Source organism: Antedon bifida, chromosome 2, assembly GCF_963402885.1.
Source record: "Antedon bifida chromosome 2, ecAntBifi1.1, whole genome shotgun sequence".
Lineage (NCBI taxonomy): Eukaryota > Metazoa > Echinodermata > Crinoidea > Comatulida > Antedonidae > Antedon > Antedon bifida.
This window is the reverse complement of record NC_136227.1, coordinates 18,581,305-18,606,817: the sequence shown is the minus strand read 5'-3', so window position 1 is coordinate 18,606,817 and position 25,513 is coordinate 18,581,305. Positions and strand designations below refer to the sequence as shown.

General features: G+C 32.0%; 3 protein-coding genes across 3 annotated transcripts in view; 2 read left to right on the top strand and 1 right to left on the bottom strand.

Annotated features, from left to right (window-relative positions):
• Positions 1-25,513, top strand: part of LOC144835096 (uncharacterized) — a 168,708-nt gene that overhangs the window by 123,579 nt on the left and 19,616 nt on the right. The gene's annotated exons all lie outside the window — the stretch shown is intronic.
• Positions 1-25,513, top strand: part of LOC144835092 (uncharacterized) — a 36,563-nt gene that overhangs the window by 1,188 nt on the left and 9,862 nt on the right. The gene's annotated exons all lie outside the window — the stretch shown is intronic.
• On the bottom strand, positions 1,447-24,387 carry LOC144835085 (ARF GTPase-activating protein GIT2-like). Its single transcript, XM_078690115.1, has 18 exons — positions 24,234-24,387; positions 18,948-19,084; positions 17,916-18,028; positions 16,749-16,848; positions 16,488-16,574; positions 15,339-15,469; positions 14,490-14,584; positions 12,784-12,878; positions 12,482-12,554; positions 11,614-11,711; positions 10,967-11,084; positions 10,183-10,334; positions 8,555-8,707; positions 6,375-6,644; positions 5,899-5,975; positions 5,288-5,503; positions 4,382-4,445; positions 1,447-3,988 (listed from the first exon to the last, which is right to left on the bottom strand). Exons 1-18 carry the CDS (start codon positions 24,286-24,288, stop codon positions 3,803-3,805), a joined length of 2,220 nt encoding a protein of 739 aa, XP_078546241.1. The 5' UTR covers positions 24,289-24,387; the 3' UTR covers positions 1,447-3,802.

Here is a 25,513-nt window from a genome sequence, read left to right as displayed (position 1 = left end):
ATATAAACATTGTGTTTTCTCGATTGTTAGGGGTCCCTATATCCAATTGACAAGAAAACTAAATGATTAAGGCCTACAAAGCAAGAATAGGATTCTAGCAGTATTTATTTATATATGATAGTAATAGAGGCCTAGCTAGACTAAAATAGTAAAGTAGTAGTCTGCAAGAGAGTGTATATGACTATATTTAATTACAGCAATTTGTTGAGGAAATTAAATATATCAATGTAAATAGGTGGTATTGATACAGTTGAGTAGGCTACGTATCGGCTGGTGCCTAGAAAAAAAATAATCGGATGTAATGTAAACTACAGTACATGATACCATAGATATTATAGTGTAATATATTAATATTCACTATAATTCTCTATGATGATGATACACTATACTTCATAGCCACACATAAATACTGTAGGTAACCGCAGCATTCCATTTTTTGATGTACGGCGGAATTGGCTATACTAGTGATCTAAACAAGGTACGCGGTTGTCTGGCGATGTCCTTTGTACGAATCGTTCGTGCCCCAGCTCACTCTAAACACACGTCAATATCATGTTACATCCAGGGACCAAAAATTCGTGTATTCATTAATTTTTTTAAATTTATTTTTCGGGTGAAAATCGGCAATTCATTTGCAACTCTTAGAAATTTACAGACACGTATCGCTAGACGCTCATACATGGAAGAAGGTATGAATTATTCACGAACGAGTTTTTCGAATAACCTTTTGTACTGTGGGGCACGTATTTGGAGGATTTTAAGAGATGGTGTGAGGTTTTGGGCATGTCGGGGATGGGGATTCGTGGTCGGTTAAAGCGGGGTTCGCTGTAAAGGGTGATGGGGGGGGGGGGGGGGGGTTGGGGGGTTGGTGTTGAGTAACACAATTATACTATTTGTAGTAGTTCATCGGACTGTTATCAAGCATTATCAGTATTTACCAAGCATTTGTTATTCTTTTTTACCACTTTTCATATCTATTAGAGGATTTTATTGGATTACAAATGTTACCATATTATTAAAACAAAAAAATTAAACGTATCCCTTGAATAAACAAGATGTTTTACTTCTGAACATGCATCTTTTATTTATTCTTACAAATACAGTACTTACTACAGTACTCCCTAGTTGACATGCAATATAACATTCAGTATCAAAGGTCTTAAATTACTCTACATACAAAATGTACATTAAGAAAATTATACACGTACAGTATTTAATGGATAACGGAGATACACAACTCCCATCCATTAACCCTCTTTTGATTCAACAATAATAATACTGTCCTTATTAGTTTAAACATGTGACCTATACACGTGACCTTTTTACTACCATAATTGTTAAAAACCATCAAATCAAACCCGATTATACAAAGTCATGAATCCAAATTGTATGTAATTATAAAGTATAATAATAAATGTACTTAAAAAAAACCAAAAAAACATTAGATTATTAATCTGTTTTTATTTTTTAATTTATAACGGCACACAACTCCTTACAAATAAAAGTATAGTCAAGAATGCATTTATTGTTGTTGTTGTTACTGTGTTCTTATAGGAATCACATGGTGACAAAAAAAAAACATGTTATCCCTACCATCACACACATTTTTTTGGTGAATCCTTGTACCGCATCTCATTCAATTAAGATGCTTTTCACTGCATTCAGTGTTCCAAACAGAAACATGTGAGTAGAGCATCTTTTTCTATTTATACATGTTATAAACCAATGCCATTAAGTGCGTAATACATTGATTTGCAGGTTATAATATCTATACAATTACTTTTTAATTTTTTATTTTACAGAAAGCAAAATTGTGAAGTAATTATGTTTGACTCTTGAAAGGTGGCAAAAAGCACCACATTTCACAACTTTCAAAGTTGTGTAACAATAACGTAATGGAATGGAAGACAGTTGAAAAATAAAAATATAGAAAGACAAAGATATGAAACCAATTTGAATTGATTTGGCTAACTTAGGGAAACTATTAAGCAAGAGTGAAGTTTAGATCTGCCATAATTAGTTATCTTGAACGTCATCAGAATATACTAATTGTATTCCTAATGACAAAACATATTGTCTGTCGGAGAATTCTGTGACATACATTGTAGCTAAATATGGTTACTCTTTGAAGATCAAGACTAATGGCCTACCAGTTATTCAACACTAAATATGCATAATAATGTTATTGCTTGGTTACAAAACAAATATGGTATAGACATTCTAACATGGTGGAGATCAGGTAAACACTGTACAAATCATTATAGTAGGCCACTATTCTTTCATCAAGCTAAACAATTGACAACTACTTCATTAATTAATAATATTCAAAGCAATTAAGATGTCTAATGTAAATGTAGTACCGTCCAAAAGAATGTTATCTTCACTTTGATTATACTAAAATAAATCATAATTTATTATTGAAGGGTAACTCTCAATTTCATTAACTTAGTTAACAATTAAATTATATTATAAATATTAAATTGAATTTAATGTAATAATGTATTTGATATTAAAACAAATGAAAACAACCACCAACTTAAGTTTCTTGTTTTGTTTCCTTTCAGTTTTCCAAATTTCACTGTTTATTGTTTCATTCCTTTTTTGTTTCACGTCTAACACAATCCTATTTAATATATTTCTTTTCTACATAAATTTATAATCAATACACTTTGATTAATATTGGATATAACAATTTGAATAACAGAAATGATTTGAATAAATTATACACACCTAGTTTATAATTCCAAACTTGTAAAATTTGTAAAGTAAATCAGTAAGTATTGGTTTATATATCATGTATCAAATAATTATAATAAACTTGTATTTGTGATAATTTAGCTTACACATTTCACATTATTTAAGTTATTCACATTTTGGATAAACAGACTAAACGTAAGATGTTATTAAAACTATAGCTATATACATTGTTTACATCTTGTCTATGGTATGTCCTACCTTCTAAAAATGAATTAACCTCATTAAAAGCATACATATAATTGATATTAAATATTGAAAATAAAAAAATTATATAAATATTATATATTACAAAAACTCTGGTGGGCCATATAAATATCATTGTAGTTAGCAGGCTTATATTGTGCATACACTTTGAGTTGAATTCTGAAAATGACAATAATTTATAATTTTGTTTTGTAATAAATCTACACAACTGGTTGAAAGATGTTTCCAAAAATATTTTCAAGCTCCAAACTGATTTGACATCAAAAGTATATTCCATAAATAAATGGAGTAAGGGAGTTTAATAACAAGTATGGACATATAGAACTTATATATCCATGGTAACAGTATTGGCCAGTAGCCTTGGCCATGCATTGGGACATTCATACATTGTAGCCAATGTTCGAACAACAATATAAGCAGGAAGATTCAGTTTGGGAGGGTAGAAGAAGGAGAGGCTAATTCAAACAAATATTCACCTGTGCATAAGGCCAGTACACTTTTTTATTAAGTATCAGACCTTTCTTTGGTTGATTTAAAGTGCATTACAATTTGAAATCTTTTAAGTATCCTCACAAGCCCTCTTTATATGTTTTATTTAGGTCATTTTTTGTTCTTCCTTTAGGAACTAGCTAGGGTAGGACCTAGCTTGGCTAACGCAGGTCTTATTCAAACACGGTACACATGATTTTAAATGTTGAGCATGCATGTAGCAGCCTACTGTATGTCTAAGTGGTCAGCAGTCCCTGTGTCTCAAAATCAAAATACATTTAGCAACAAGACTTTATCTCATTCATCTATCATCACCAAAATGAAGACTCCCTGTTCACTATCACTTGTTCTCTTATTGATACATTGTAACTAAGCTTTTTGCAGCCTTTGCAATATCATAAGCACATGCTATAACCTGTGATGTTATTGTCTCTGTAGTTGTACCTTCCATATTCATGTTTTTGCATTCCATTTGTAAACGATTAGCTGTTGACACAAGAAGCCTGACTGGTACGCGTACATTCTCATGTTTAGATTTCTAACAAAAAATAATAAACAAAAAAATAGTTTTATTGTAATCAATGTACAAATTAAATGGCATAATAAACATGTTTTAAGTTGATATAATTATCATCTTTACATAAAGATAGACAATCTGCACTTGTACGGCTGCATAGACAATATTAGTTAAATTTTAGTTACTGATTCTCAAGACAGTAGCCAGGATTTTTACAGGGGTTCGTTTTTTGACAAAAGCGGAAAGGCTAGGCTAGTAGGCTTATTTACTATACTTTTGCTGCTGATCTCTAGTTTGAAAAAGGCATCTCAGAAAAAAAGGAACTTCGTTCAGCATAAAACCCTCAACCTTGATTCCTTTCTGTTTATTAGCATTAGAAGTTTAAAGTAATGTATAATGTAAATATATTTTTACCTCTGGGAATAGGTCCACTGTTTCTTTGACAGCTGCATATATTTTTTCTGAACATGGTATATAACTGAAAATGAAAAGTATATCAAATGTTTATTTACTAAAAGTATTGCTAGTTCTTACTCGATACTTTACTCTAGTGTATATAATAATTATAGTATTCTTGAATCATTCTTGAATTTATTAGTAATTACATGGTTGATATAATAAAATGTTGCAAGTCAAAAAAAGCATCTTTGTTTATTTACATTAATAATTAAGATTATTATGAATCAGAATAATTTATAGATGGGCATAAATTGTATATCATATTTATATGTAGGAAGGTGTTATATGGCATTTCATGAAACTAAATTTGTTTATAAATGGTTATAAACTGACTGGCTTTTGCTCCTACAATGGCCAAATACTGAGTACTGAAATGCTTTATTTGTCCATTATCATAAGATAACAATAGGAGTTCTTCCTAAAGATTGGTAAATATTAGTACGATAAAAAACAGATAAAAATAAAATAAGATATTAATACATAGAAAACACAAACATTATTGCACAAAAATTTGGAAGTTAAAATATGATAAAAAGGCAAAACACTTAAAAGGTTAAAAATTGATCAAAAAAAGTGTTTAAAAAGTTTCATTTATATAGTAATAATTAAAATACAGTATTTTATCGATGGCGACATGAATTAATAAAAGAACTTTGTATTCTACCATTGCATTTGATTATATAGTATTTGTTAAGGGAGTGATTGGTTTTTCTTGTAATGCGATTCAATTTCTTTTTATCTTTTTATTAATATTTTAAGAAAGATATAATAATCATGGTGGCAGTGACGCTTCTCTAACAGAAAAACAAAGCAATTTAGCACTTTTAAGGTTAGTCACTACACTTCCCTTTAGATACTTACTATTCTACTTGATTGTCTTTTGCTGCAGATAAAAGTTCTTGGATTTTCTTTGTAATAATACCCATTTGAGCAACAACCTCATCTTTTGTTGGTCCCTTCTCTTCAAGTTGATCTGTTGTCTCCTCTGACACAGGAGACAGGTCTGTAATTTGTGAGGTAGGATGAGATAGGCCAGCTGATGTAGGTGGTGTAATAGTTACAGACGGCATATCGTGACTGTGGTAGAAGAACAATGTTTAGGAAATATTGTCCAAAAGGAATATAAAAAGCGTTTAAAATAAAGTTTGGAGGATGTCAAACATAACTGGGTAGTCTATTCCATGGGACTCAATAATAACTATAATATGTTCAAGGAGTCTAAAGGCCTCACATTATAACTCTGGTAATTTTGGTTCAAACATTTTGCAGATAGTTATCAACGTAGTTGTTTTGACCTTACTAGGTACCCGTTTGAACACCTGGGTGGAGAGAGGCAAACAAAGTAAAGTGTCTTGCCTAAGGACACAAGCAACGCATAGGACTTGAAACTCCCATCAGCAGTCCAATGTTCAAGACACTGCACCACATGCTCTTACTAGGTTCCAATTTGCAGAAATATTCATTATACATACCTAGAAGGATCCTGATTGTGTGTGTTTTCATAATCACTGCCTGTTGTACTCAATGGCCTATCACTTGAACCACTATCCTAGAAATACAAAAACAACAACAGAGTTAGGAAGTGTTGGACAAATTTCATCTGGTTTTACAATAGGTTGAGAATGAAACCTGTTAGGTTTCAAAACGTTCTGTAAGTTCGCTTATAATTTTATGGTTTTTACAAAAAAGAATTCTTTGTTAGAGTTAGGAAGTTTGTTACAAAAGGTTTGTGTAATCCACCATCTTCAAGATACACACAAAATTGATTAGCTTTCACAATTCATGTCATCAATAAATTGAAAAACAAGTGACTATGTAACCATTTTGCAATTTAAGTGATTAATAATCTTAGTAAGAAACAATAATTATATCCAGTGTTGAGGATGAGGATTTGAATTTTAAATTTAGGCAATATATTTCTCATATTATACAATACACAACAACTGACTTCAGATGGGATCCTATCCATGGATTGAAGCGTTGGTCTATTCTGCATTACTTCTTGTAGTTCTTCTGTTGATGGAGTTTTACCTCCAACTTGTTTCCATGGTAACTTGCTTGTGCACCTTGATTCATACATTGACATAGGGCGACCAGATCCCACAGGAGCAGAACGACCTAGAGACTCGGTTCTCTGTTTTGGTTTTTCTTCTGGCTGGACAACGGATACCAGACTTTGTTGACGTAATTTTGAATTTTCTTCCATTAAATTTTGTACCTAGTGACAACATAAAAACTTGATGAATGTGAATAAACATCATTATTTCAACAGAAAACAGAATTATCACACATTAACCCACCATAGACTATAGGACATGGATTTCAATATACTGTACAATAATCACACATTAACATACCATAGACTATAGGACATGGATTTCAATATACTGTACAATAATCACACATTAACATACCATAGGCTGTAGGACATGGATTTCAGTATACTGTACAATAATCACACATTAACATACCATAGACTATAGGACATGGATTTCAATATACTGTACAATAATCAGACATTAACATACCATAGGCTGTAGGACATGGATTTCAATATACTGTACAATAATCACACATTAACATACCATAGACTATAGGACATGGATTTCAATATACTGTACAATAATCACACATTAACATACCATAGACTATAGGACATGGATTTCAATATACTGTACAATAATCACACATTAACATACCATAGACTGTAGGACATGGATTTCAGTATACTGTACAATAATCCCACATTAACATACCATAGACTGTAGGAAATGGATTTCAATATACTGTACAATAATCACACATTAACATACCATAGGCTGTAGGACATGGATTTCAATATACTGTACAATAATCACACATTAACATACCATAGACTGTAGGACATGAATTTCAGTATACTGTACAATAATCATACATTAACATACCATAGGCTGTAGGACATGGATTTCAATATAATGTACAATAATCACACATTAACATACCATAGGCTGTAGGACATGGATTTCAATATACTGTACAATAATCACACATTAACATACCATAGACTGTAGGAAATGGATTTCAGTATACTGTACAATAATCACACATTAACATACCATAGGCTGTAGGACATGGATTTCAATATACTGTACAATAATCACATATTAACATACCATAGGCTGTAGGACATGGATTTCAATATACTGTACAATAATCACACATTAACATACCATAGGCTGTAGGACATGGATTTCAATATACTGTACAATAATCACATATTAACATACCATAGACTGTAGGACATGGATTTCAATATTTTATTTTTTTTTTATTTTTATTTCAACAATATTTTATGAGGGTGGTCCATCCAGCATCAGCTGATCATTAGGGACCCTCAAACAAACAGTAAATACAAAATAAACTATAAAAACACAAAATTAACAAAGATATAAAAAATAAATATATATATATAAATAAATATACTGTACAATAATCAGACATTAACATACCATAGACTGTAGGACATGGATTTCAAAACACATTATTCACACATTAACAAACCATAGACTATAGGACATGGATTTCAATATACTGTACAATAATCACATATTAACATACCATAGACTGTAGGACATGGATTTCAATATACTGTACAATAATCACATATTAACATACCATAGACTGTAGGACATGGATTTCAATATACTGTACAATAATCACATATTAACATACCATAGGCTGTAGGAAATGGATTTCAATATACTGTACAATAATCACACATTAACATACCATAGGCTGTAGGACATGGATTTCAATATACTGTACAATAATCACATATTAACATACCATAGACTGTAGGACATGGATTTCAATATACTGTACAATAATCAGACATTAACAAACCATAGACTGTGGGACATGGATTTCAATATACTGTACAATAATCACACATTAACATACCATAGGCTGTAGAACATGGATTTCAATTCACACTAATCACACCATAGTCTATAGAACATGGATTTTAATTCACCCTAATCACACCATTCTGTAGAACATGGATTTCAATATATATTATTTACAAATTAACATATCATAGACTGTAATACATGACTTTTAATTCATATTAATCTCACATGAACATACCATAGACTGTAGGACATGGATTTCTTGGTTCATTTTCTTATTCATTGTAAGTAACTGTGTCACTCTATTCTCTGATGCTGTTAGTTTACGTTTCACATCTAAGTATTCGTCTAAAGTGATTGGTCCATCAGAAAGGTCAGCTGAGACTAAGCTCTGCAAAATAAAGGATTCATGATTGTGTATGAATGTAATAATAACGTATTCAATTATTATGTTACCCCTGTGTACTAGTTCAAACTCAATTTCAATTCAATTGTATTTCGGAAGTCCATATCAACAACACAAATAATAATACAAATACATACAAGGTATGAAAAGTACTGAAAAAAGAGATTATTATGAATTTAGGTAGTTGGATTCTTCTCCTATACAGTTTTGAATCTTTAAGCATTTGAGAATCAACACAAGTGATAGTGAATTGCAACTATTATCCACCTTAGTTTTAAAACTAAAGATAAATTTACAAATGTACTATTTTAATAAAAGGAGGCAACATGATTCTCCACAAACATTTCATTAGTACTAAGCATTGTAACCCCTGGCACGCCTTAAAATCATTCTAAAAGCATTGTTGTAACAAACCTGAAGCGACTTCATAGTTTTCACATTAAAGTCATACCACAATGGCCACACAATACATACTACTATTATTAGTATGACTTAAACAATAAAATCTTAACATCAATGGAGCATTTAATAAATTTCCTGCATACAAAATTACCTCTGATGCATAATGATCGATATTGTCTTTTGATATCTCATCTCTAGTATCATTACTAATTACACAACCAATGTGGTAGTGGATTGAAATTTAGAACGTAATTTAGTTCTTTACCACACAAGAAAAAAATCAAGTATTCTAGTTTTGGGACAAAAACACATGCAAATAGATTTCTTAGAATTATATAACACATCAAATGTATAGTAAAGGATTCACAAATGTTAACGATCTTTTGGAAGGCATCTAATGAGGGTGCAAGCAACACCATATCGTCGCCATAACAAAGGTTGTTATTGAGCTCACATCAAAAATTACAATCATTGAGCAAAGTATTTAATTCATCAATGTAAACATTGTATAGCAAATGAGACATACAGTAACTCTGCCCTGCCTAACGCCATCCAATAACTTTGAAACCAGAAGACATGGAGTTATACCCATCCAACGAAAAATAATTGTTTTTGATACCAAGATTTCGGAAACTCTATAAAAGCAATAAAATTTGTACCCCCATGACCAATGATTTACTCAGTTGAATGCTTTACTAGCGTCCACAAAACAAGCAAACACTGAACTTCCATTTCTATCATATTCGAAAAATACACATATAAATTAATTGTTGACTTTCGAAGGCAAACTGGTTATCCCATGACCTAAGAGTAGCTCCACAATATTTAATTTCAAATATTTTAGAAATAAATATGGCTGTCAATGACATGACCCTTAGTGGCCCAGTGTATTTACTGTGGATGTACGCTATATAATATTCTATTATTATCATGATTTCTGAAGTGTTGAACAAAAGTTTGTAATGAATAGACACTTTTCACTTGGAAACAAATAGTGGTTAAAAGAAACAACACTGTTTTAGTTGTATTTCTTTTGTAGATTATCTATGGAAACATACCTGAGTATCATCTTTTGTAATTTGGTTAACCGGTTCAATAGTCTCAACTTGTGATTGGTCTAGATCTTGGTAGTCATCCTCCGCCACAACATCATAAATTGGGTCACCATCACTAATGACACTTGGGATGCCTCGCCCATCATTACTTGATTCTGAAAATGAACAAATAAATGAAAACACTCAGAAATGAGTGAAGTACAAATATTGATTTGATGATATTGTTGATATTTCGGCCTATAAAGAATACATATTTTTCTTTTTTTTTGTTTGTAAAGTTATTAATAAACCAATTTTCTTGAATTTCAATAGGCATGTTCTGTAAGTATATACCCATTTACACCAGAAATGTTTGAATGATAACTTTAAAATTGTAGGTGCTATCGTGCTAACAAACAAACAGTACTATACTTGGCAAAATTTCATTTTTGCCAAGTAACAAACTAGATTTTAAAAACTACTTTTTTAATGTACTGTAATTTACTTTATCTAGTTATCTTAAAAATAGTTTGGTTAAGTTCAATTAACTAAATTTATAAGTGATAACACAAACTGAACGACTCAACAAATACAGTACAAACTGTTACTTTACAGATAATGTTACGTTATAAAAATGTAAAACCAATTCTGCAATCAATGTTCACTTAAGAATACCTTCCCAAGAGACTTTGTGATCAATGTTCAATAGATTCACAGGGCGCAAAATATAATCAATATTCATTAGTATAGATTAACCAGGCCATGTTGTTTCTGATGGCAATAATTGAGAGTAGTATTTTGTACTTACCATCAGCAGAAGACTTTGATGAAAGCGTTCCTTTTTGTCGTCTTTTTGCTTCTTTCAAGATGTCTACAATCAATGTAGCAAATTCCCTAGCATTGAACCTGGCAAGTTTTTGTCGTCCCTGTGATGTGAATAAATAAAATCGTTTACTGTAATTAAGATCATTAGATAGCATGTGTGAAAATATATTTAAAATCAGATATTTGTTTCAAATTATAAAGGATGAATAATTTAAAAATAAAACTTTTCCATCAAAACAACTTGTTTATTTAAATACCCCTTCCATACTGTCATGAGTTGCATCTATTACCACACTAGATCAATATAAAATACAGTAAAACCTCTAAAAGAAGCCCATCCCACACATAAAATCCCCAACCCCTTCCCACCTTTACCATCAATGGTTTGCAAAGTAATTTTGAAAAAGAAGACCATCTCAAAAGAACCTATTTAAAAAAAAGCCTAAAAATCCTAAAATAGAAGCCGATTTTATGTTTTACGGCATTGGCATTGTATCTTAGAGAATAATAATCAACCCTTGTTACAGAAACACAAAGCTATTTACACTGAGAAAACCGATAGGTAGAACTACATTTCCGCATTATTATTGCTATTTTAAAACAAGTACAGTACAATCATTGTGGCCTTACCTGATTTCTTGTGGATGATAATTCAGGATTAAGTGGCAAGAATGGTACTGTACGATCTCCTAAGATACCAGAAGATTGAGTTTGTTTTGAGATCCAAACTAAAATTAAATATGGAGAAGGTAACATTATATTAGAACAAACAGTCTGAAAATAATAATTTAAACTGAGAAATAAAATTATGACATGTACTGTAAGACCATTAAGAAAAACTACATTCTTTCTTGTTCTGTATTGTGACAAGATTTGTAGTAGGGAGCTGTTGATTTTCAATGACATAGAAACTAGTTACATCATGGTAATTCTTTAGGTGCATGCAATGGCATTGGAACACCTCACTTTGTTGCTAGAAACTAGTTACATCATGGTAATTCTTTAGGTGCATGCAATGGCATTGGAACACCTCACTTTGTTGCTAGAAACTAGTTACATCATGGTAATTCTTTAGGTGAATACAATGGCATTGGAACACCTCACTTTGTTGCTAGAAACTAGTTACATCATGGTAATTCTTTAGGTGAATACAATGGCATTGGAACACCTCACTTTGTTGCTAGAAACTAGTTACATCATGGTAATTCTTAAGTTGCATGCAATGGCATTGGAACACCTCACTTTGTTGGACAGAGTTTTGGCAAATTCTAGATGCAGGAAACGACCAAACAAAATGCATACATATCTTTATATGCATAAGTAGTTACAATTTAAAGCTTCCAATTGTAAACAGGACAACGGAATAATTTTCACCTGAAAGATGAGGCAATGAGAGCAAATCATCTTGCTTAAATTCACACAGGTTTCGAATGTGTGCCTTATCACGCCCCTATTGACTGTACATTAACAATCAACACTTTGTCATGGCAATACTTACTACTATCAATTTCTCTTCTGTCTACTTCATCATATACATCTGTAGCTAGTTCTTTAAATAAGTGATCTGAAAGCTGAATAGTAAACAAAAACAATCTTTAGTCAATGTTGTTTTTCTATGCTACTCCACTGTCCACACTTATATTTAGCTGTGCCTACAGTATAGATCATTAATCAACCTGTAGTTGGTAGACTTTATTTCATTGTCGCCAACAACACTATAAGTGACTTTTAACATTAGTACTTGAAAAGTATTGTATTATAATATTATTTACTATGAATGATGAATTAAAAGCAACTTACTGCTTGTAGTTTCCTTCTAGCAGATTCAGCAAGTTCAGATCTGTCTAGAGAACTATCTTTCATTTCAGGAATGAGAAAGTTTGATGTTGTATGATCTAAATGAAAAATGATTATTAATATTCCTTTATAGTGTACAGAAATGGACCTCCTAGGATGTTTTCACAAACAATAACATTAGTAAATCTCTAAACATTCTTTCAGAATTCTGTTTTGTTAATTGTATTTCAATTTTAGACAGGATACAATGATTATTAGTTATATATTAATACAACTCAAAAAACATTGGAACAAACATATTTTTTAATTACGACCTTGTAGATGTACATATTTTGGCCTTCTTACAAACCTTATCATGTTTAATTAAAGAATATTTATATTACAATTTTTCATTTACTAATTTTTTAAATAACAGCAGATAGGCATCACAGGTTTAAAAAAAAAAACTATACATAAAAATATATTTACTACCATTTTAGGGGAAAACATCGTATGACAAAGCATGAAGATTATGCATTCTCTTCTCTCTTGTTATTAGTATACAGTACTGGTCAGAGGACTTTCAACATTCCTCGTGTATTTTGAACAAGTGTTGACCGAGAGTTGTTCGAGTATTGCTAGCGATATTCACGAGAGTCGCTATCCTCGAGTAATACATTAAGGTCACAATCCTCGCATGAACGGCTTTATGCAGCGATTTCCGGCTAGCAGTTTATCCCGATGTCATTGTCTTTCGTGTTCCACGTTATTACCATAAAAAACGAGGCCGTTGTCGGTGATAATAATTTATTTTAGAAATAGCAAATGTCAATCAACAAATCAACGATGGGTGTCACATGACGGTGATTAACACCTCACAAGGCTTAGAAAAGACAATTTTCGTTCAGTCGTGACCAGCCATAACATAGTGTTTTTCAGGGGATTTCAGGACATGTTGATTAAAAAATCGTACCGCCTGAAATGTCAGTAATCTATTCTATTGTTATTAATTTCAAAGGCATACCATGTCATTTTTTTGGGGCACTTTTTGGATGTTTAATATAATAAAATCATTTAATAATGTTAGGCCTAGGTTTGTTTACTTTATTAGGCCTAGTAAAGTCAGATTCGACTCTCGCTTGGGGAGTGCATGGTAATTACCCTGGAAAAAGATAAAATTTAGTCAAATTCGCGGCAAGAGCTGATGAGAAAACTATGTGCTTGCTGCGTGACCTCATATCTCCCAAAGTTTTGTAAATCTAGGGTTGATGACCACAACATAACAAAGATTGTAGAAGCGCGTCTTTTCGGCTAGCGAGCGAGCGATATAGTAATCTAGCTATCAACTCGGTGTTGTAGACTCGGAATTTGAAGATATGAATTTTTCCATGATTTTGAAGCTATTCATGTGAATTTTAAATGTATATTTTATTGTTTTTTATTATGTTAATTAATATATACTTTGTATTATTTGTTTGTTGACGATAAACAAAGTCAGTAATCTAAAGATAAAAAGAGCTCATATTATGTACGTATGATTGATTTCAATTGTTGTTGTAAAATGTTCACGCTTCGCTGGTCGAGGTCAGCACTCGATCGCTCGATCCCTCGATAAACACTCCAGAAACGCTCCAGAAACACGAGCGGGAATGTCAAAAGTCCTCTGACCAGTACTGTAAGTATACAGCTAATAGATGGTATTACAATATTGTGTATAGAGAAGGTTTTACCTGGCTTCTTGCCACACAGATAGAATGCCAGCCTATCGGTTACCTCATACTCACACTCAACAAGTCGTTTGGCAAGTTCAATATGACCTTCACATCTACAAGATAGAATCAAACAAGAATTGCTGTAACTACCGACTGTAATCAACTTAACATACTTTAGTGCACCATCTCTACTCTATACTACAGAAGAATGAGATCTGTCATTTAGGTTTTTAAAGTTTGTAGTAAAATAGATAAGATGGATGTCAGTGATTTATTCATCTTAGTGGAGGAATTCAGATTCAGAAGTCATAAATGGAAAAGGCATTGCTAATTATTCACACAAAATATGCTATGTTTGGGATAAACTGCCATTTCATCAAATCTGATTCAATAAAGTTCAAGTTTCGGCTAGAAAGTATTCTGATTCTTTTTGTTTATCCCATATAGTAGACAACAATGGAGAGAAAGAAGTTTACAGGCACACAAGCTATGGCTTAATAAGTCTCAACAAGCTAAATCAAGGTTTAAACATTAAATTGAATAAGTTGTGTAGCTTGAGTATGTTTTTTTGTGTAAATGATCACAAGATATTTAGTCTCCAGTTCTTACTATGTCTGTAACATGGAAAAATAGAAATAGAAGCACTTGCAATGGCAGTAAGACCAACTCAATTCCACTATTCTATGTTAAAGCACTGCTGTCAATCAAAAAAACAAGCTTTTTGAACACTATAGGAAGTTGTGAATTATGTGGTATTATCATAAATAAATATCAACAATGCAATGTACCAATGTGTAATCATAATGCTCAGTCTACAGACCACCTTGCATATGTAGTTCCTCTATTAATATCTCTCCAAATACTAACCTTGCCAAATCAGCAGGTGTGTAGCCCTCCCCATCTATTGAGCCTGGATCAGCTCCGTATGCAATCAGCAATTCACACTGTAACATCTGTCCTGCTTTGCTAGCATGATGTAAACATGTGTTTTTCTTCTCCTTTTAGCACAAAAGAAAATGATATAGATACAAAATAAAATAGATTTAGATATTATATAGTATTGTATCATTAGTGAAATAGGTGATGTACTTAACATAATAAAAAGCTTAACATAATTACCTATCTTTACTGTACAATTAAGGAATAAATATAGTAGTAGGGAAGTGAGCTGGATCTACCAGCTGGATATTAGCCAGAACCAGACAAATATCATGATTCATGTCCTCTTTGTTGTGTAATAAACAAATAAATATCCTATTATGTTAGATTAATGTAATGTTAAAGTTGAAGCGGTTCAACTTCTGTGTTGGCTTTTTATCCCATGGTTTCCTCTTGGTAAGACTGCCTTATGTCTGATGTAAAGTTATATCAAACATGATATTATGCACATTATAGTCCAGTAAAGATAAGTCAAAATTAGGTTGAACCTAGAATTGCAACATTTTTTAGGCCTAGGTCTATTAAAGATAGTTGTTTTTATTTTCTATGGAAGTAAGTAACTTTATTAAAACTACAAAATGACCTATTCAAAGTCTGATATAATTAATCTTCCTTTTTCATGTTTTTGAGGGACAATAGCCTAATAATTTAATAATAGTCCCCAGGCCTTTAATAAAGAAAAATTTGTGAAATTATTCCTGTGTAAAAAAATGTGAAGAAATATTTATTATTATTATTTTATCAATTCGCTTTGTTTGCACTTTTTGAGTTCCATACTTTATTGGAGGCCGAGTTGACTGATTAGTTTTTGGCCGAGTTGACGTGAGGCCGACTTGACTTGCGCAGTTTAGCTGGTCTATAGTTCGAGGGCATGGCAGTAACTATAGACCGGCAATTATTACCAATCAGATGCTGTAAATTGAAAGGTTCCGGTATATAAATGTACATATTTACTTGTGAGCTTTGAAGTAATTGTGTCTACACAAAACTAGTTCTCGAAAATGCTTTACTTGAGATGAAATCACTTTTGCTGGTGATATGTAAACAAAATACACGTTTGTATGCTTTTGTACTTACAGGATGATAATAATTTGCTTCTGCTCCAAGTGATAGAAGTCGAAGACATGTTTCTAGATTGGAAGTTCTTACACATGAATAAAGTTGCTGTTTAAAAAGAAAAGTGGAGTTTTTCATTGAAAAGTACTAATGGTTGGTATTTTAAACAAAATAAAAACGTAATACAATTTTGAAATTCATTATGGCATAATATAATTGTTGTACATTGTTCTAATCAGGCTCTACAGCTGTATTTAGTAGAAAGAAAGAAAGTAAACAAACTTTGCTGAAATCTTTGGCTGAAGCTCCATCTTCATCTTTGAGTCGATGGACAAATTCCAGTCTCCCATATTTGGCCTTGATAAAATCGGATCTTGTAGGGCTACAAATAAATAATATGTTAACAAATTATGATTAGAATGTAGTATAAAAATTATAATATAATGAAATATATAATATCAATATTTCAAAGTAATAATAGGTATGATATAGGAATTTATGTGATTTTAGTATAAAAAATAAATTAATTATTCAACCAATCAGATAATTGAAGAAAAAATAAAGGATCAGTCATTACCGAACAACAAAGTGCCCACTCACAACGATTTGTCCTTCAGGTCAAAGGTTAAAAATGATCGCATTATATATCCGATTATTATTTGATTGGGTATCAACCAAAAACGGTTAAACCTTGTTTTCACAGGAAATGTTTCGGTTAATTATCAGTTAATTTTTATCGGTTAATTTTTGGCTGCATAGCACATGACAGTCATATATTAGGTATAAATAATAGTGTCTTTGTTTCAAGTGCCATTTCAATTGTACCCCTTTGATGAAAAATTATATCAATTACTGCAATTATTAGTAAAAAATCTCAACTACAGTACAGGTACAAGTAGAAAATTATTATGAAAGATATATACTGTACGTATTATTCAAACAGAATTTCATTTATAAATCTAAAATGAATTAATATGAGAAAAGGAGCAATGGATGTTAATAGTTTAGTTTTGTTTAGTCAATTTGTTTTGATTTCCTTAACATCATAATGTATATAGTTTCTACAAATGGATTTCATACAAATAACAAATGAGAGTAAAAATGGTAAATACAAAAAAATTGTACATATATTTGTTTTATAATGCACCTATTATATATATATGCCAAGTCTAACCATTCAAATAGGCAGCTCTCAAATATATTTACCAAATAGGGGATTTTTTTCCACAAATTCAAATGTTTATAACATTGCATAGTTTCATTTTTATCTATGACGCTCTGTTGCTTTATATATGCAAGGATTAGATCACTATCACAATTGGTGGTATCTTGTATGACATTACTGTATAACTAATATAGATATAATTGATGGTGTCTTTTAATGGGCAACAGAATTAAATATGGCTTTGATGTTTAACCATATAACATATATATATATATATAACTCACTGGGTTGGGTCTTTGGCGTTTGGTTTACGTTTTCCACTACGTACTTGTGATGGATCTAATAGCGAGTGTTCCCAGATGGAATTCACACCACAGTTAACCAATGCATCCAGCATCTGTAAATAATAAGATTTTCATTTCAATTCATCTATATTATCTTCTGCTTACATTTTCAAATATCTTTTCAAGTTGTAATAAGTGCCTGGACAAATAATTTATACTTCTAAAGCGACGTTCTGCAAACACTGAGCAGTGGGCCATGAAACATCTAGAAGTGCCACAGGATAGCTTGAGAAATTGACAAAAAGTGTTTGATGTATACCAAAATTGTGTCAATTGCTACGAAAATGTTTGTAAATATACCAAACACCAATGATAAGTTTTGGAAGTAATGTCTTAACAAGTGATCGCAATGTAATGTAAAATCATGTGTAAATCTGTGATGAGCGACATGTGCTTTATAAACAGGAAACCCTGCTAGGCTGCGCTGAATTTGTTCTTGATTGGCTGGTGGATCAGTGCAATTTAACTTCCACAAACCTGTCTTACCTCAGCCCCAAACATGGTGGTGGCTAGTGGTAGACTTTTTTATTTCTTTATTATGTTAACTCAGCTGGGTGGTCTAGTCGTGGCTTATGGTTTATAATTACCGAAAGCATAATGATTTAAATTTACAATCATGTTTCGTGAAAACTTCACAATCATATTGATAATTATGAGTTATCTATCTCATTTGTTTGTCATATATCAGGAAATAAATCTATAAATAGCTGTATGAATGAGTAATACAGGAGATTTAACATTCAAATTATGTTTATAGAACTCACAACCTCACTTATGTTTATAGATAGATAACAACTCACAAGCTCACTTTTACATTTATTTGTGCATACTAAATTAATATCAAAACAATGACACTTATTTAGTAATTGCTTCAAAGTCAAATTAGCTATAAGCTAATTTTTGTTTAGATTTTGTCTTATACTATCTCTTGGATCTATTTCAGTTTGACTTACTGTATCCAAATAGACTTACCTCTAGCTGACTGCGAGGCCATGATGGACCTCCTCGTAAAGGCTTGATCTGTGAGACGTGCCGGCCTAGACTACGATGGACAGATGAACATTCATCACATAGAACAACACCACGATTTATAGAAGCCCATGAAGGATCTAAATACAAAATGTATTTAATGTTTAGTAAACAATATAGTAATATTTTATCCATCCTGTAATTGGTGAATTGCTCGCAGTTGTACAGGAAGTGTTTAAAAAAAAACATCTTGAATTAAACTTTTACAGAAATTAAATTGCTGTCAGTCTGTCTCAGAGTTACGGAATAGAGAACGAGTAAAGTGGAGGACTGAAGGCAATGAACCGCCAAGACTTTGGATATAAAAAAACAAGGTCAGAACATATCAAAACAGAAAATATAGCTTTTTTAAAGATCTGATTCATTTTGTGCACATGTGTTCAAATCAGACTTGCAAAAATTCAAATTAATCAGGCAGAAACTACACCTAATATTCGACTTGAAATCCGCCTTGCTTTTTCTACAATCTTATCTGCAGAAATGTTACTAAAAACAGTTTCAATACACAAATTTTATGAACAATTGATATTTATTTAAATTTTATTAATTTTGATTTTATGTATTGTACAGTATATTTTATTTTATTTCATCAAATATTATATTATATATTATAAATGAGGGGTAGCTGGTTCATTCGAGTTCCAGTCAAGTACAGTACTTACAATACGATATTATTTATTTTTACTTTTTTTTAACAAGGTACATATTGATTTTTATGTAACACCTAAATAAATTCCTGTCATTTGATTGGAAGAAGACGATTGTGGGTCACATGACGTGCAATAGTACGCACTATTAAACGATCGTTTAATAGTTAATAGTGCAATGTTTATTGAACATGGTGTCCCTTCCTTTAATGAGTACTGTACATGCGCTACAAACCTTAAGCAGAATAAACTTAAATAATGACTCAAGGCACTTTATCGGAATTGATGTAAGTGCAATGGGTCTGAAGCTGTTAGCTGTAACAGGAGTGTTCCTTTTGGATAGAGGTGTTATATATATACTTTGATGAATTTTCTCCAAAGACATGAAAAACTTATAATTATAAATATCAGACTTTACTGTAATAAAGTAAATTTCACTATAAAAAAAAACAAACAAAAGTAATGATTTAACTCATAAAAACAAAAATAAATGGTAAATTGAACTAAAAACTCATTTTAGTCACAGAAAATTTGACTAATTGTTTGCTTTAATTACAGTTTTTTCAGAAAATCATTTTTTTGTGATCCATCCAATTTTTAATCAAAGTGAATTATGTTACATTAAAATGGAATACAAACAAAAAAAACATTAAATTATACTCTATTTCTACCCCTGCCCAATAAGAAAAATAAACGAAAAAACGAAAGCGGTTAAAATGTTGACGAGCTCAAAGGTCAGTATATAATTCATATAGCATAGCATGTAAAAATGTCAATCTGCTAGTAAATTTAACTACTGGTGTCATTTATTTAACATAATATAATTCAAAGTTGTCGGACTGCCAAAAATGTATTTAACCAAACAGAATATCTTATTGTCTCTATACATGGTATGTTGGTGGCCAAGCTGATGAGTGTTTATGTTAAATGGTGTGTATTGATAATTTACTGCATAAAATAACTTAAAAATTCAAGATATGATACTGTAAATAAACATTGTGATCACTTTAATATCTTTTTAACAAGTTTAATCATCCATCGTCTATTATCATAACTGATACTCCATGACAAATGAAGCAATCTCATTGTCTACACAAATACAATTAATTCGCTCAATTTAAACCTAGACAACCGAAATGATGGATACTACATAATACTGCTAAAAGTATGATTCAAGCATACTGTATGAATGCACACCATTATGTTCAACAAGCCTGCAGCCAGACCTTTTTAACTAGAGACCAGTAGTGCAAAGTATTGTGTAATGGCATACGTAATCAAGATACTAAATTGTATATTTTTTACTTCCTTTTAAAAATATATTGTCCCACTGAAAGAACAATTTTTTTTAAATGGTTTTGTTCAATATGTCATTTTATAATAGTTATTCACTGTAACTTAAAGCAAAAAATAGTCATATTGATTGGAAGTCAATAGGTTTTTGGTTGAATTTTTATAAGTGAAAACATTATTTTTTCAGTTTTTCTCTCTTTTGACTATTAAAACTGCAAAATGGCCTACAGTATTCAAAAAGGTCTTTTTTTTAAATTATTAATCTTCATTTATAATATTTTTATATTACTGTTGTAATATCTTATTTTTGATGAACCTGATCTTTGACGCGAGGGTGATGTTTTTGCCGCACCATATTGTTCAATTTTGCCAGTGCTGCTGTTGTTTATGCAATGTCTCTGGTTTGGACCCTTCATCAGTCACAATAACTCCCAAATAATTAAAGCTGTTTACAGTTTCTGGTCCTTCACTGTGAATTCCGTTTTGATGCCCTGTCCTTGTTCATCATCATCTTTGTCTTCTCAGCACTGATCTCCATGCCGTATGCCTGTGAGGTCTTGTCCAGGTGCTCGACAAGACTAGTCAGCTCCTTTTCACTACCTGCTAAACCATCAATGCCAATCGTTCTTTGCATCTTCTCCTACCTTGGCATTCCAGTCTCCCTGCACGACCAGGATGTCCTTCTTCGATACTTGATCCATCACCTCTTGCAGCTCCATGTAAAATGTCTCTACTTCCTCATCGGAGTAGTTCGTGGTTGGAGCATACACCTGCATGATGGTGATGATACGACATAAGACTTGTCAGTAGACCATAAAACAAGTTGTTGTGTCTCTGTGGACTAAAAATCCTACTCCATGTTCATGTTTGTCATCTTTACCGCTGTAATACAGCTTTTGCCCTTCATGGGTTGATGTATTCCCAAAGTTATTCCATCTCATCTCGCAAAGTCCAAGAATCGTCCATCGGTATCTTGCCATTTCATGTGTTAGCTCTTATATTTTCCCTTCTGCACGCAATGTTCTGACGTTTCATGTGCTTATTTCAAAGTTCTCTCTTCCTCTGATCTTGTTTCTCTTTTTTTTTCTTTTCACCTGTCCTGGTGGGTAACGGTGGGTGCGGTTATTATTACCCCGGGCGACGACCGAGTTGCATACCGGGTCGGTATGGAATGAGTGGTAGTCTTTGTCATTATGTGTTGTGTCTTGAGGTCCTCCCACCTGGAGGGTCGCCCTGGTTGCGAACACTTAGCCGTTGAGCCCGTCGTGGAGCCTGTCCGCCTTGGCCGGTGACCTGCATCGTTGAGGTCTTTCACCCAGTGATGCCGTGATAGCACCACGCAATTTCTTTCAGGTTTTGCTCACTTAGCCTTTGCCTTGGCTACCTGCAAGGCATCTGCCCACTGCCTTTTTTGTTGTACACAGGTGCCCAACACATAAAACAATTTTCTTGTTTCAGAAGGATTTGGTGGCAGTATAGCAGCCACTTAACGATGCTCATTCGCCTGTCCACAACAAAAGGAGTTAAGATGGACCAGTACATCACTCGACTCAACTGTCATTGAACAATTTGAGCATGCTTTGATTATAGGAAGTAAATGAAATATTACGAATTAAGAGTAAAAATAAAATTTAATCACAAAAAAGATCAACGTTTCAGAACCATAATGGAACCATTCTCAAGAACAAATGAGTAATTAACAACTTTTCCTCTCATTAATTATTAAACAATTTTCCTTTGATTGGGTTGTTTCGTTTGTTAATAGACAAGATTACAAAGATCATAGAAAGCCAAAGGGTAGATTGTCAACTCCAATGCATTCGAAACATAGCCATCTGTGAAGAACTTTTTTTCAATATGGCAACCTCAAATCAACCAATCACGCCAATATCACCACGCCAGCCGAGAAAGCATATTATATTCATTTATTCAAATATAAATTGGAAGAATTTGTTTCAATAAAGTATTCTCAATATATAGTTAAAATCTAAAAAAATATACATTTAAAATTTAATATTAGCCTTGTTTTCTTTTATGGTTAACAAAATAGTATCAATTATTATTAATAGTGTTTAAAGCTTGGCTGCCATCTTGTACAGAACTTCTCCATAAGATCCACCTTCACTGCCACCTAGTCCGCCCTCTAGCCTTTGGCTTTATATTATCTCTATGGACTATTATAACTTTTTAAGACCATTTTTATTAAAATTTGTTGACATTTGCCGGCATTAATGTGAATAAATATTTAGGCCTATTCTGGGGCCAAGATGATTCGATCATGCATATACATTTTATTATTAAATTTATCGTTAGTTTAAAAATAATTATAAACCCCACACGTTTAAATCATTTTATTACTTTATTACATTCATTTATTACAGTCATATATCAACATTATTTGCCATCAAACAACAACAATAACTGACTGAATCCGGATGTTTATTGCTATGCAGGCATTCTTTGGGAAGGTTTTAGTAGGACCCTACAAAACTAAGCATAGATGCAGTAAGTGAGCTACTTAGGTAGTGCATTGTAATGTCCTGGCTGGTTTAATGTTTTTAAAGTAATTATTATATACATTATTTTTACAAAACGTCAAAAATTGTAAGGAAAGTGTCTTTAAAAATATAACAACCTAAGTGAGACAAGCCATTCAATATCCGTATGCATACTTCTAAACACTAAGTTTTATTATTTAGGACGAGTTTTATATTTAGAAACAAGTTTTATATTTAGGAATGTAATTTTACCGTACCGTACCTTTAGCAAATGGAAGTTAGAATACGGTACCGTATCATTAACCACGCCGTTCAATTCAATATTTCAAACTTAATTTTTCAGGAAATAATACATATAGCTCACCTTACTTTGTTTGACAGAGATTGATTTTTTTTAAATGAATATCATCATTCATATAAAACTACTAGGCCTAGGCTAGGCATTTACATCAAAACAGAGTGAGCAGATGAATTAGGTGCAGGTCCTGACCTGGACCTGGTGGTGGGTGCATTAAATAAATTTAATAGGCTATTAAATTATTTACATTTTTTTCACAATCAATGTGTTAAGAAATAGATGTTTCAAAAGACAACTAATGTACAGTAGTGAAGTCTACATGTCATTGTTTGTAGGGGGCTATTTTGTACCTCTATCCTAGACCAAGGGTCCAGCCAGTAGGAGGCCTAGGCCTCCTCCATCAGCTGGCAGCCACTCACTCCGCCACTTCCAGCCAGTCAGAGTGAGAGCAGCAATCCAGGTCTGGCCTGGCTTAGCCTACGTTTTTACTTACCGCTTGCACTACAATCTGAGCAAATTTCTGTTGGCTGTCTAGATTTTCCTCTCATTGTAAGTTTGCTCTTAACTAGTAGAGGAATTTTGCAAATAACCAAAATACATTGGATTTATGAACTAAAACTCCTCGGCTGTCGATCGACCAAACCCAGGTCGGAAGTTGTTTAGGAAAATACACTTCCTTATTTGGTTTGTTCGGTTTGTGTCAAAGGTTATTCAATCAAGAGTCGAGTGGGGGCGACACAACAATTTACAATAATACTCTGAATATAAATCAATGTATATTAAATGAAAGTGAATTGAATGATAGGCCTATAAGTATTATATATATATATATTATATATGGGCTATTATTGGTTTCTTATTTAATGTACTTGCTTGTAAATTATTTGTATTCATATAATACAATGTAGTATTAAAATAGCTTTTACGTACGTAAATTGGTAAAAAAAGAAACGTAAAGACGAAAAACAAGATACGAATTCATTACTGACAAAGAAAGGGAAAGTTTTCAGTGCTGTAATATAATTGATTTCACAATTATTTCTTGTTCAATATTGAAATTAGGCCTGGCCTCAGTTAGGGTCAGTGGGCTGATAATCATTCAATATTCATTCACATATTGGTTATCCGTACGTAATGTAGTTATTATCCATCATCCATCATCAGCATAATATGGAAGTTTTTATTTATGTTTGTAAAAGTTGAAATACATGTCCTTGATGTACACCTAATATCACATTGCGGCCTAATAGGCCTACTTTTTGTAATTACATTTACACTTTAGGCCTACTTACTACACATATTTATTAATTAATAACTTGTGCTCTCGGGCCATTCTAATACTTATAGGCCTATCATTCAATTCACTTTCATTTAATATTTACCTAATAATTATAGAAGGACTCATATCTGTCTCATATTTTTTAAATTATATTTATTCTGCCATATATTATTGTTATGCGTGTTTGTTTAATGCTGTTTGTTGTGATTGTCTATGCTGTTTTTAAAGGACCCCATTGGTTGATTTTTCTTTCGACTTTATGGGCTATTATTGGTTTCTTATTTAATGTACTTGCTTGTAAATTATTTGTATTCATATTGTCTTGTAATCTTATTTTGACAAGATCTCAAAATTACCGGCACCATTTTATCGTTAATATCAACATTATTGATAACAATATCACAAACACACAATAATACATATCTCCGCATCCATTAAATAGAGATTATTATTTTTTTATGACTTGACAATTTTAAGAAGTTCTTAAAGATGTA

Coding starts and splice junctions, on each gene's coding strand:
- LOC144835085 (XM_078690115.1), bottom strand. CDS start 24,288: ATGAGAGGAAAATCTAGACAGCCAACAGAAATTTGCTCAGATTGTAGT. Junction 16,849..17,915: donor AACGCCAAAGACCCAACCCA/GTGAGTTATATA, acceptor ATTTATTTGTAG/CCCTACAAGATCCGATTTTA. Junction 10,335..10,966: donor ATCAAAGTCTTCTGCTGATG/GTAAGTACAAAA, acceptor GTTCATTTTCAG/AATCAAGTAATGATGGGCGA.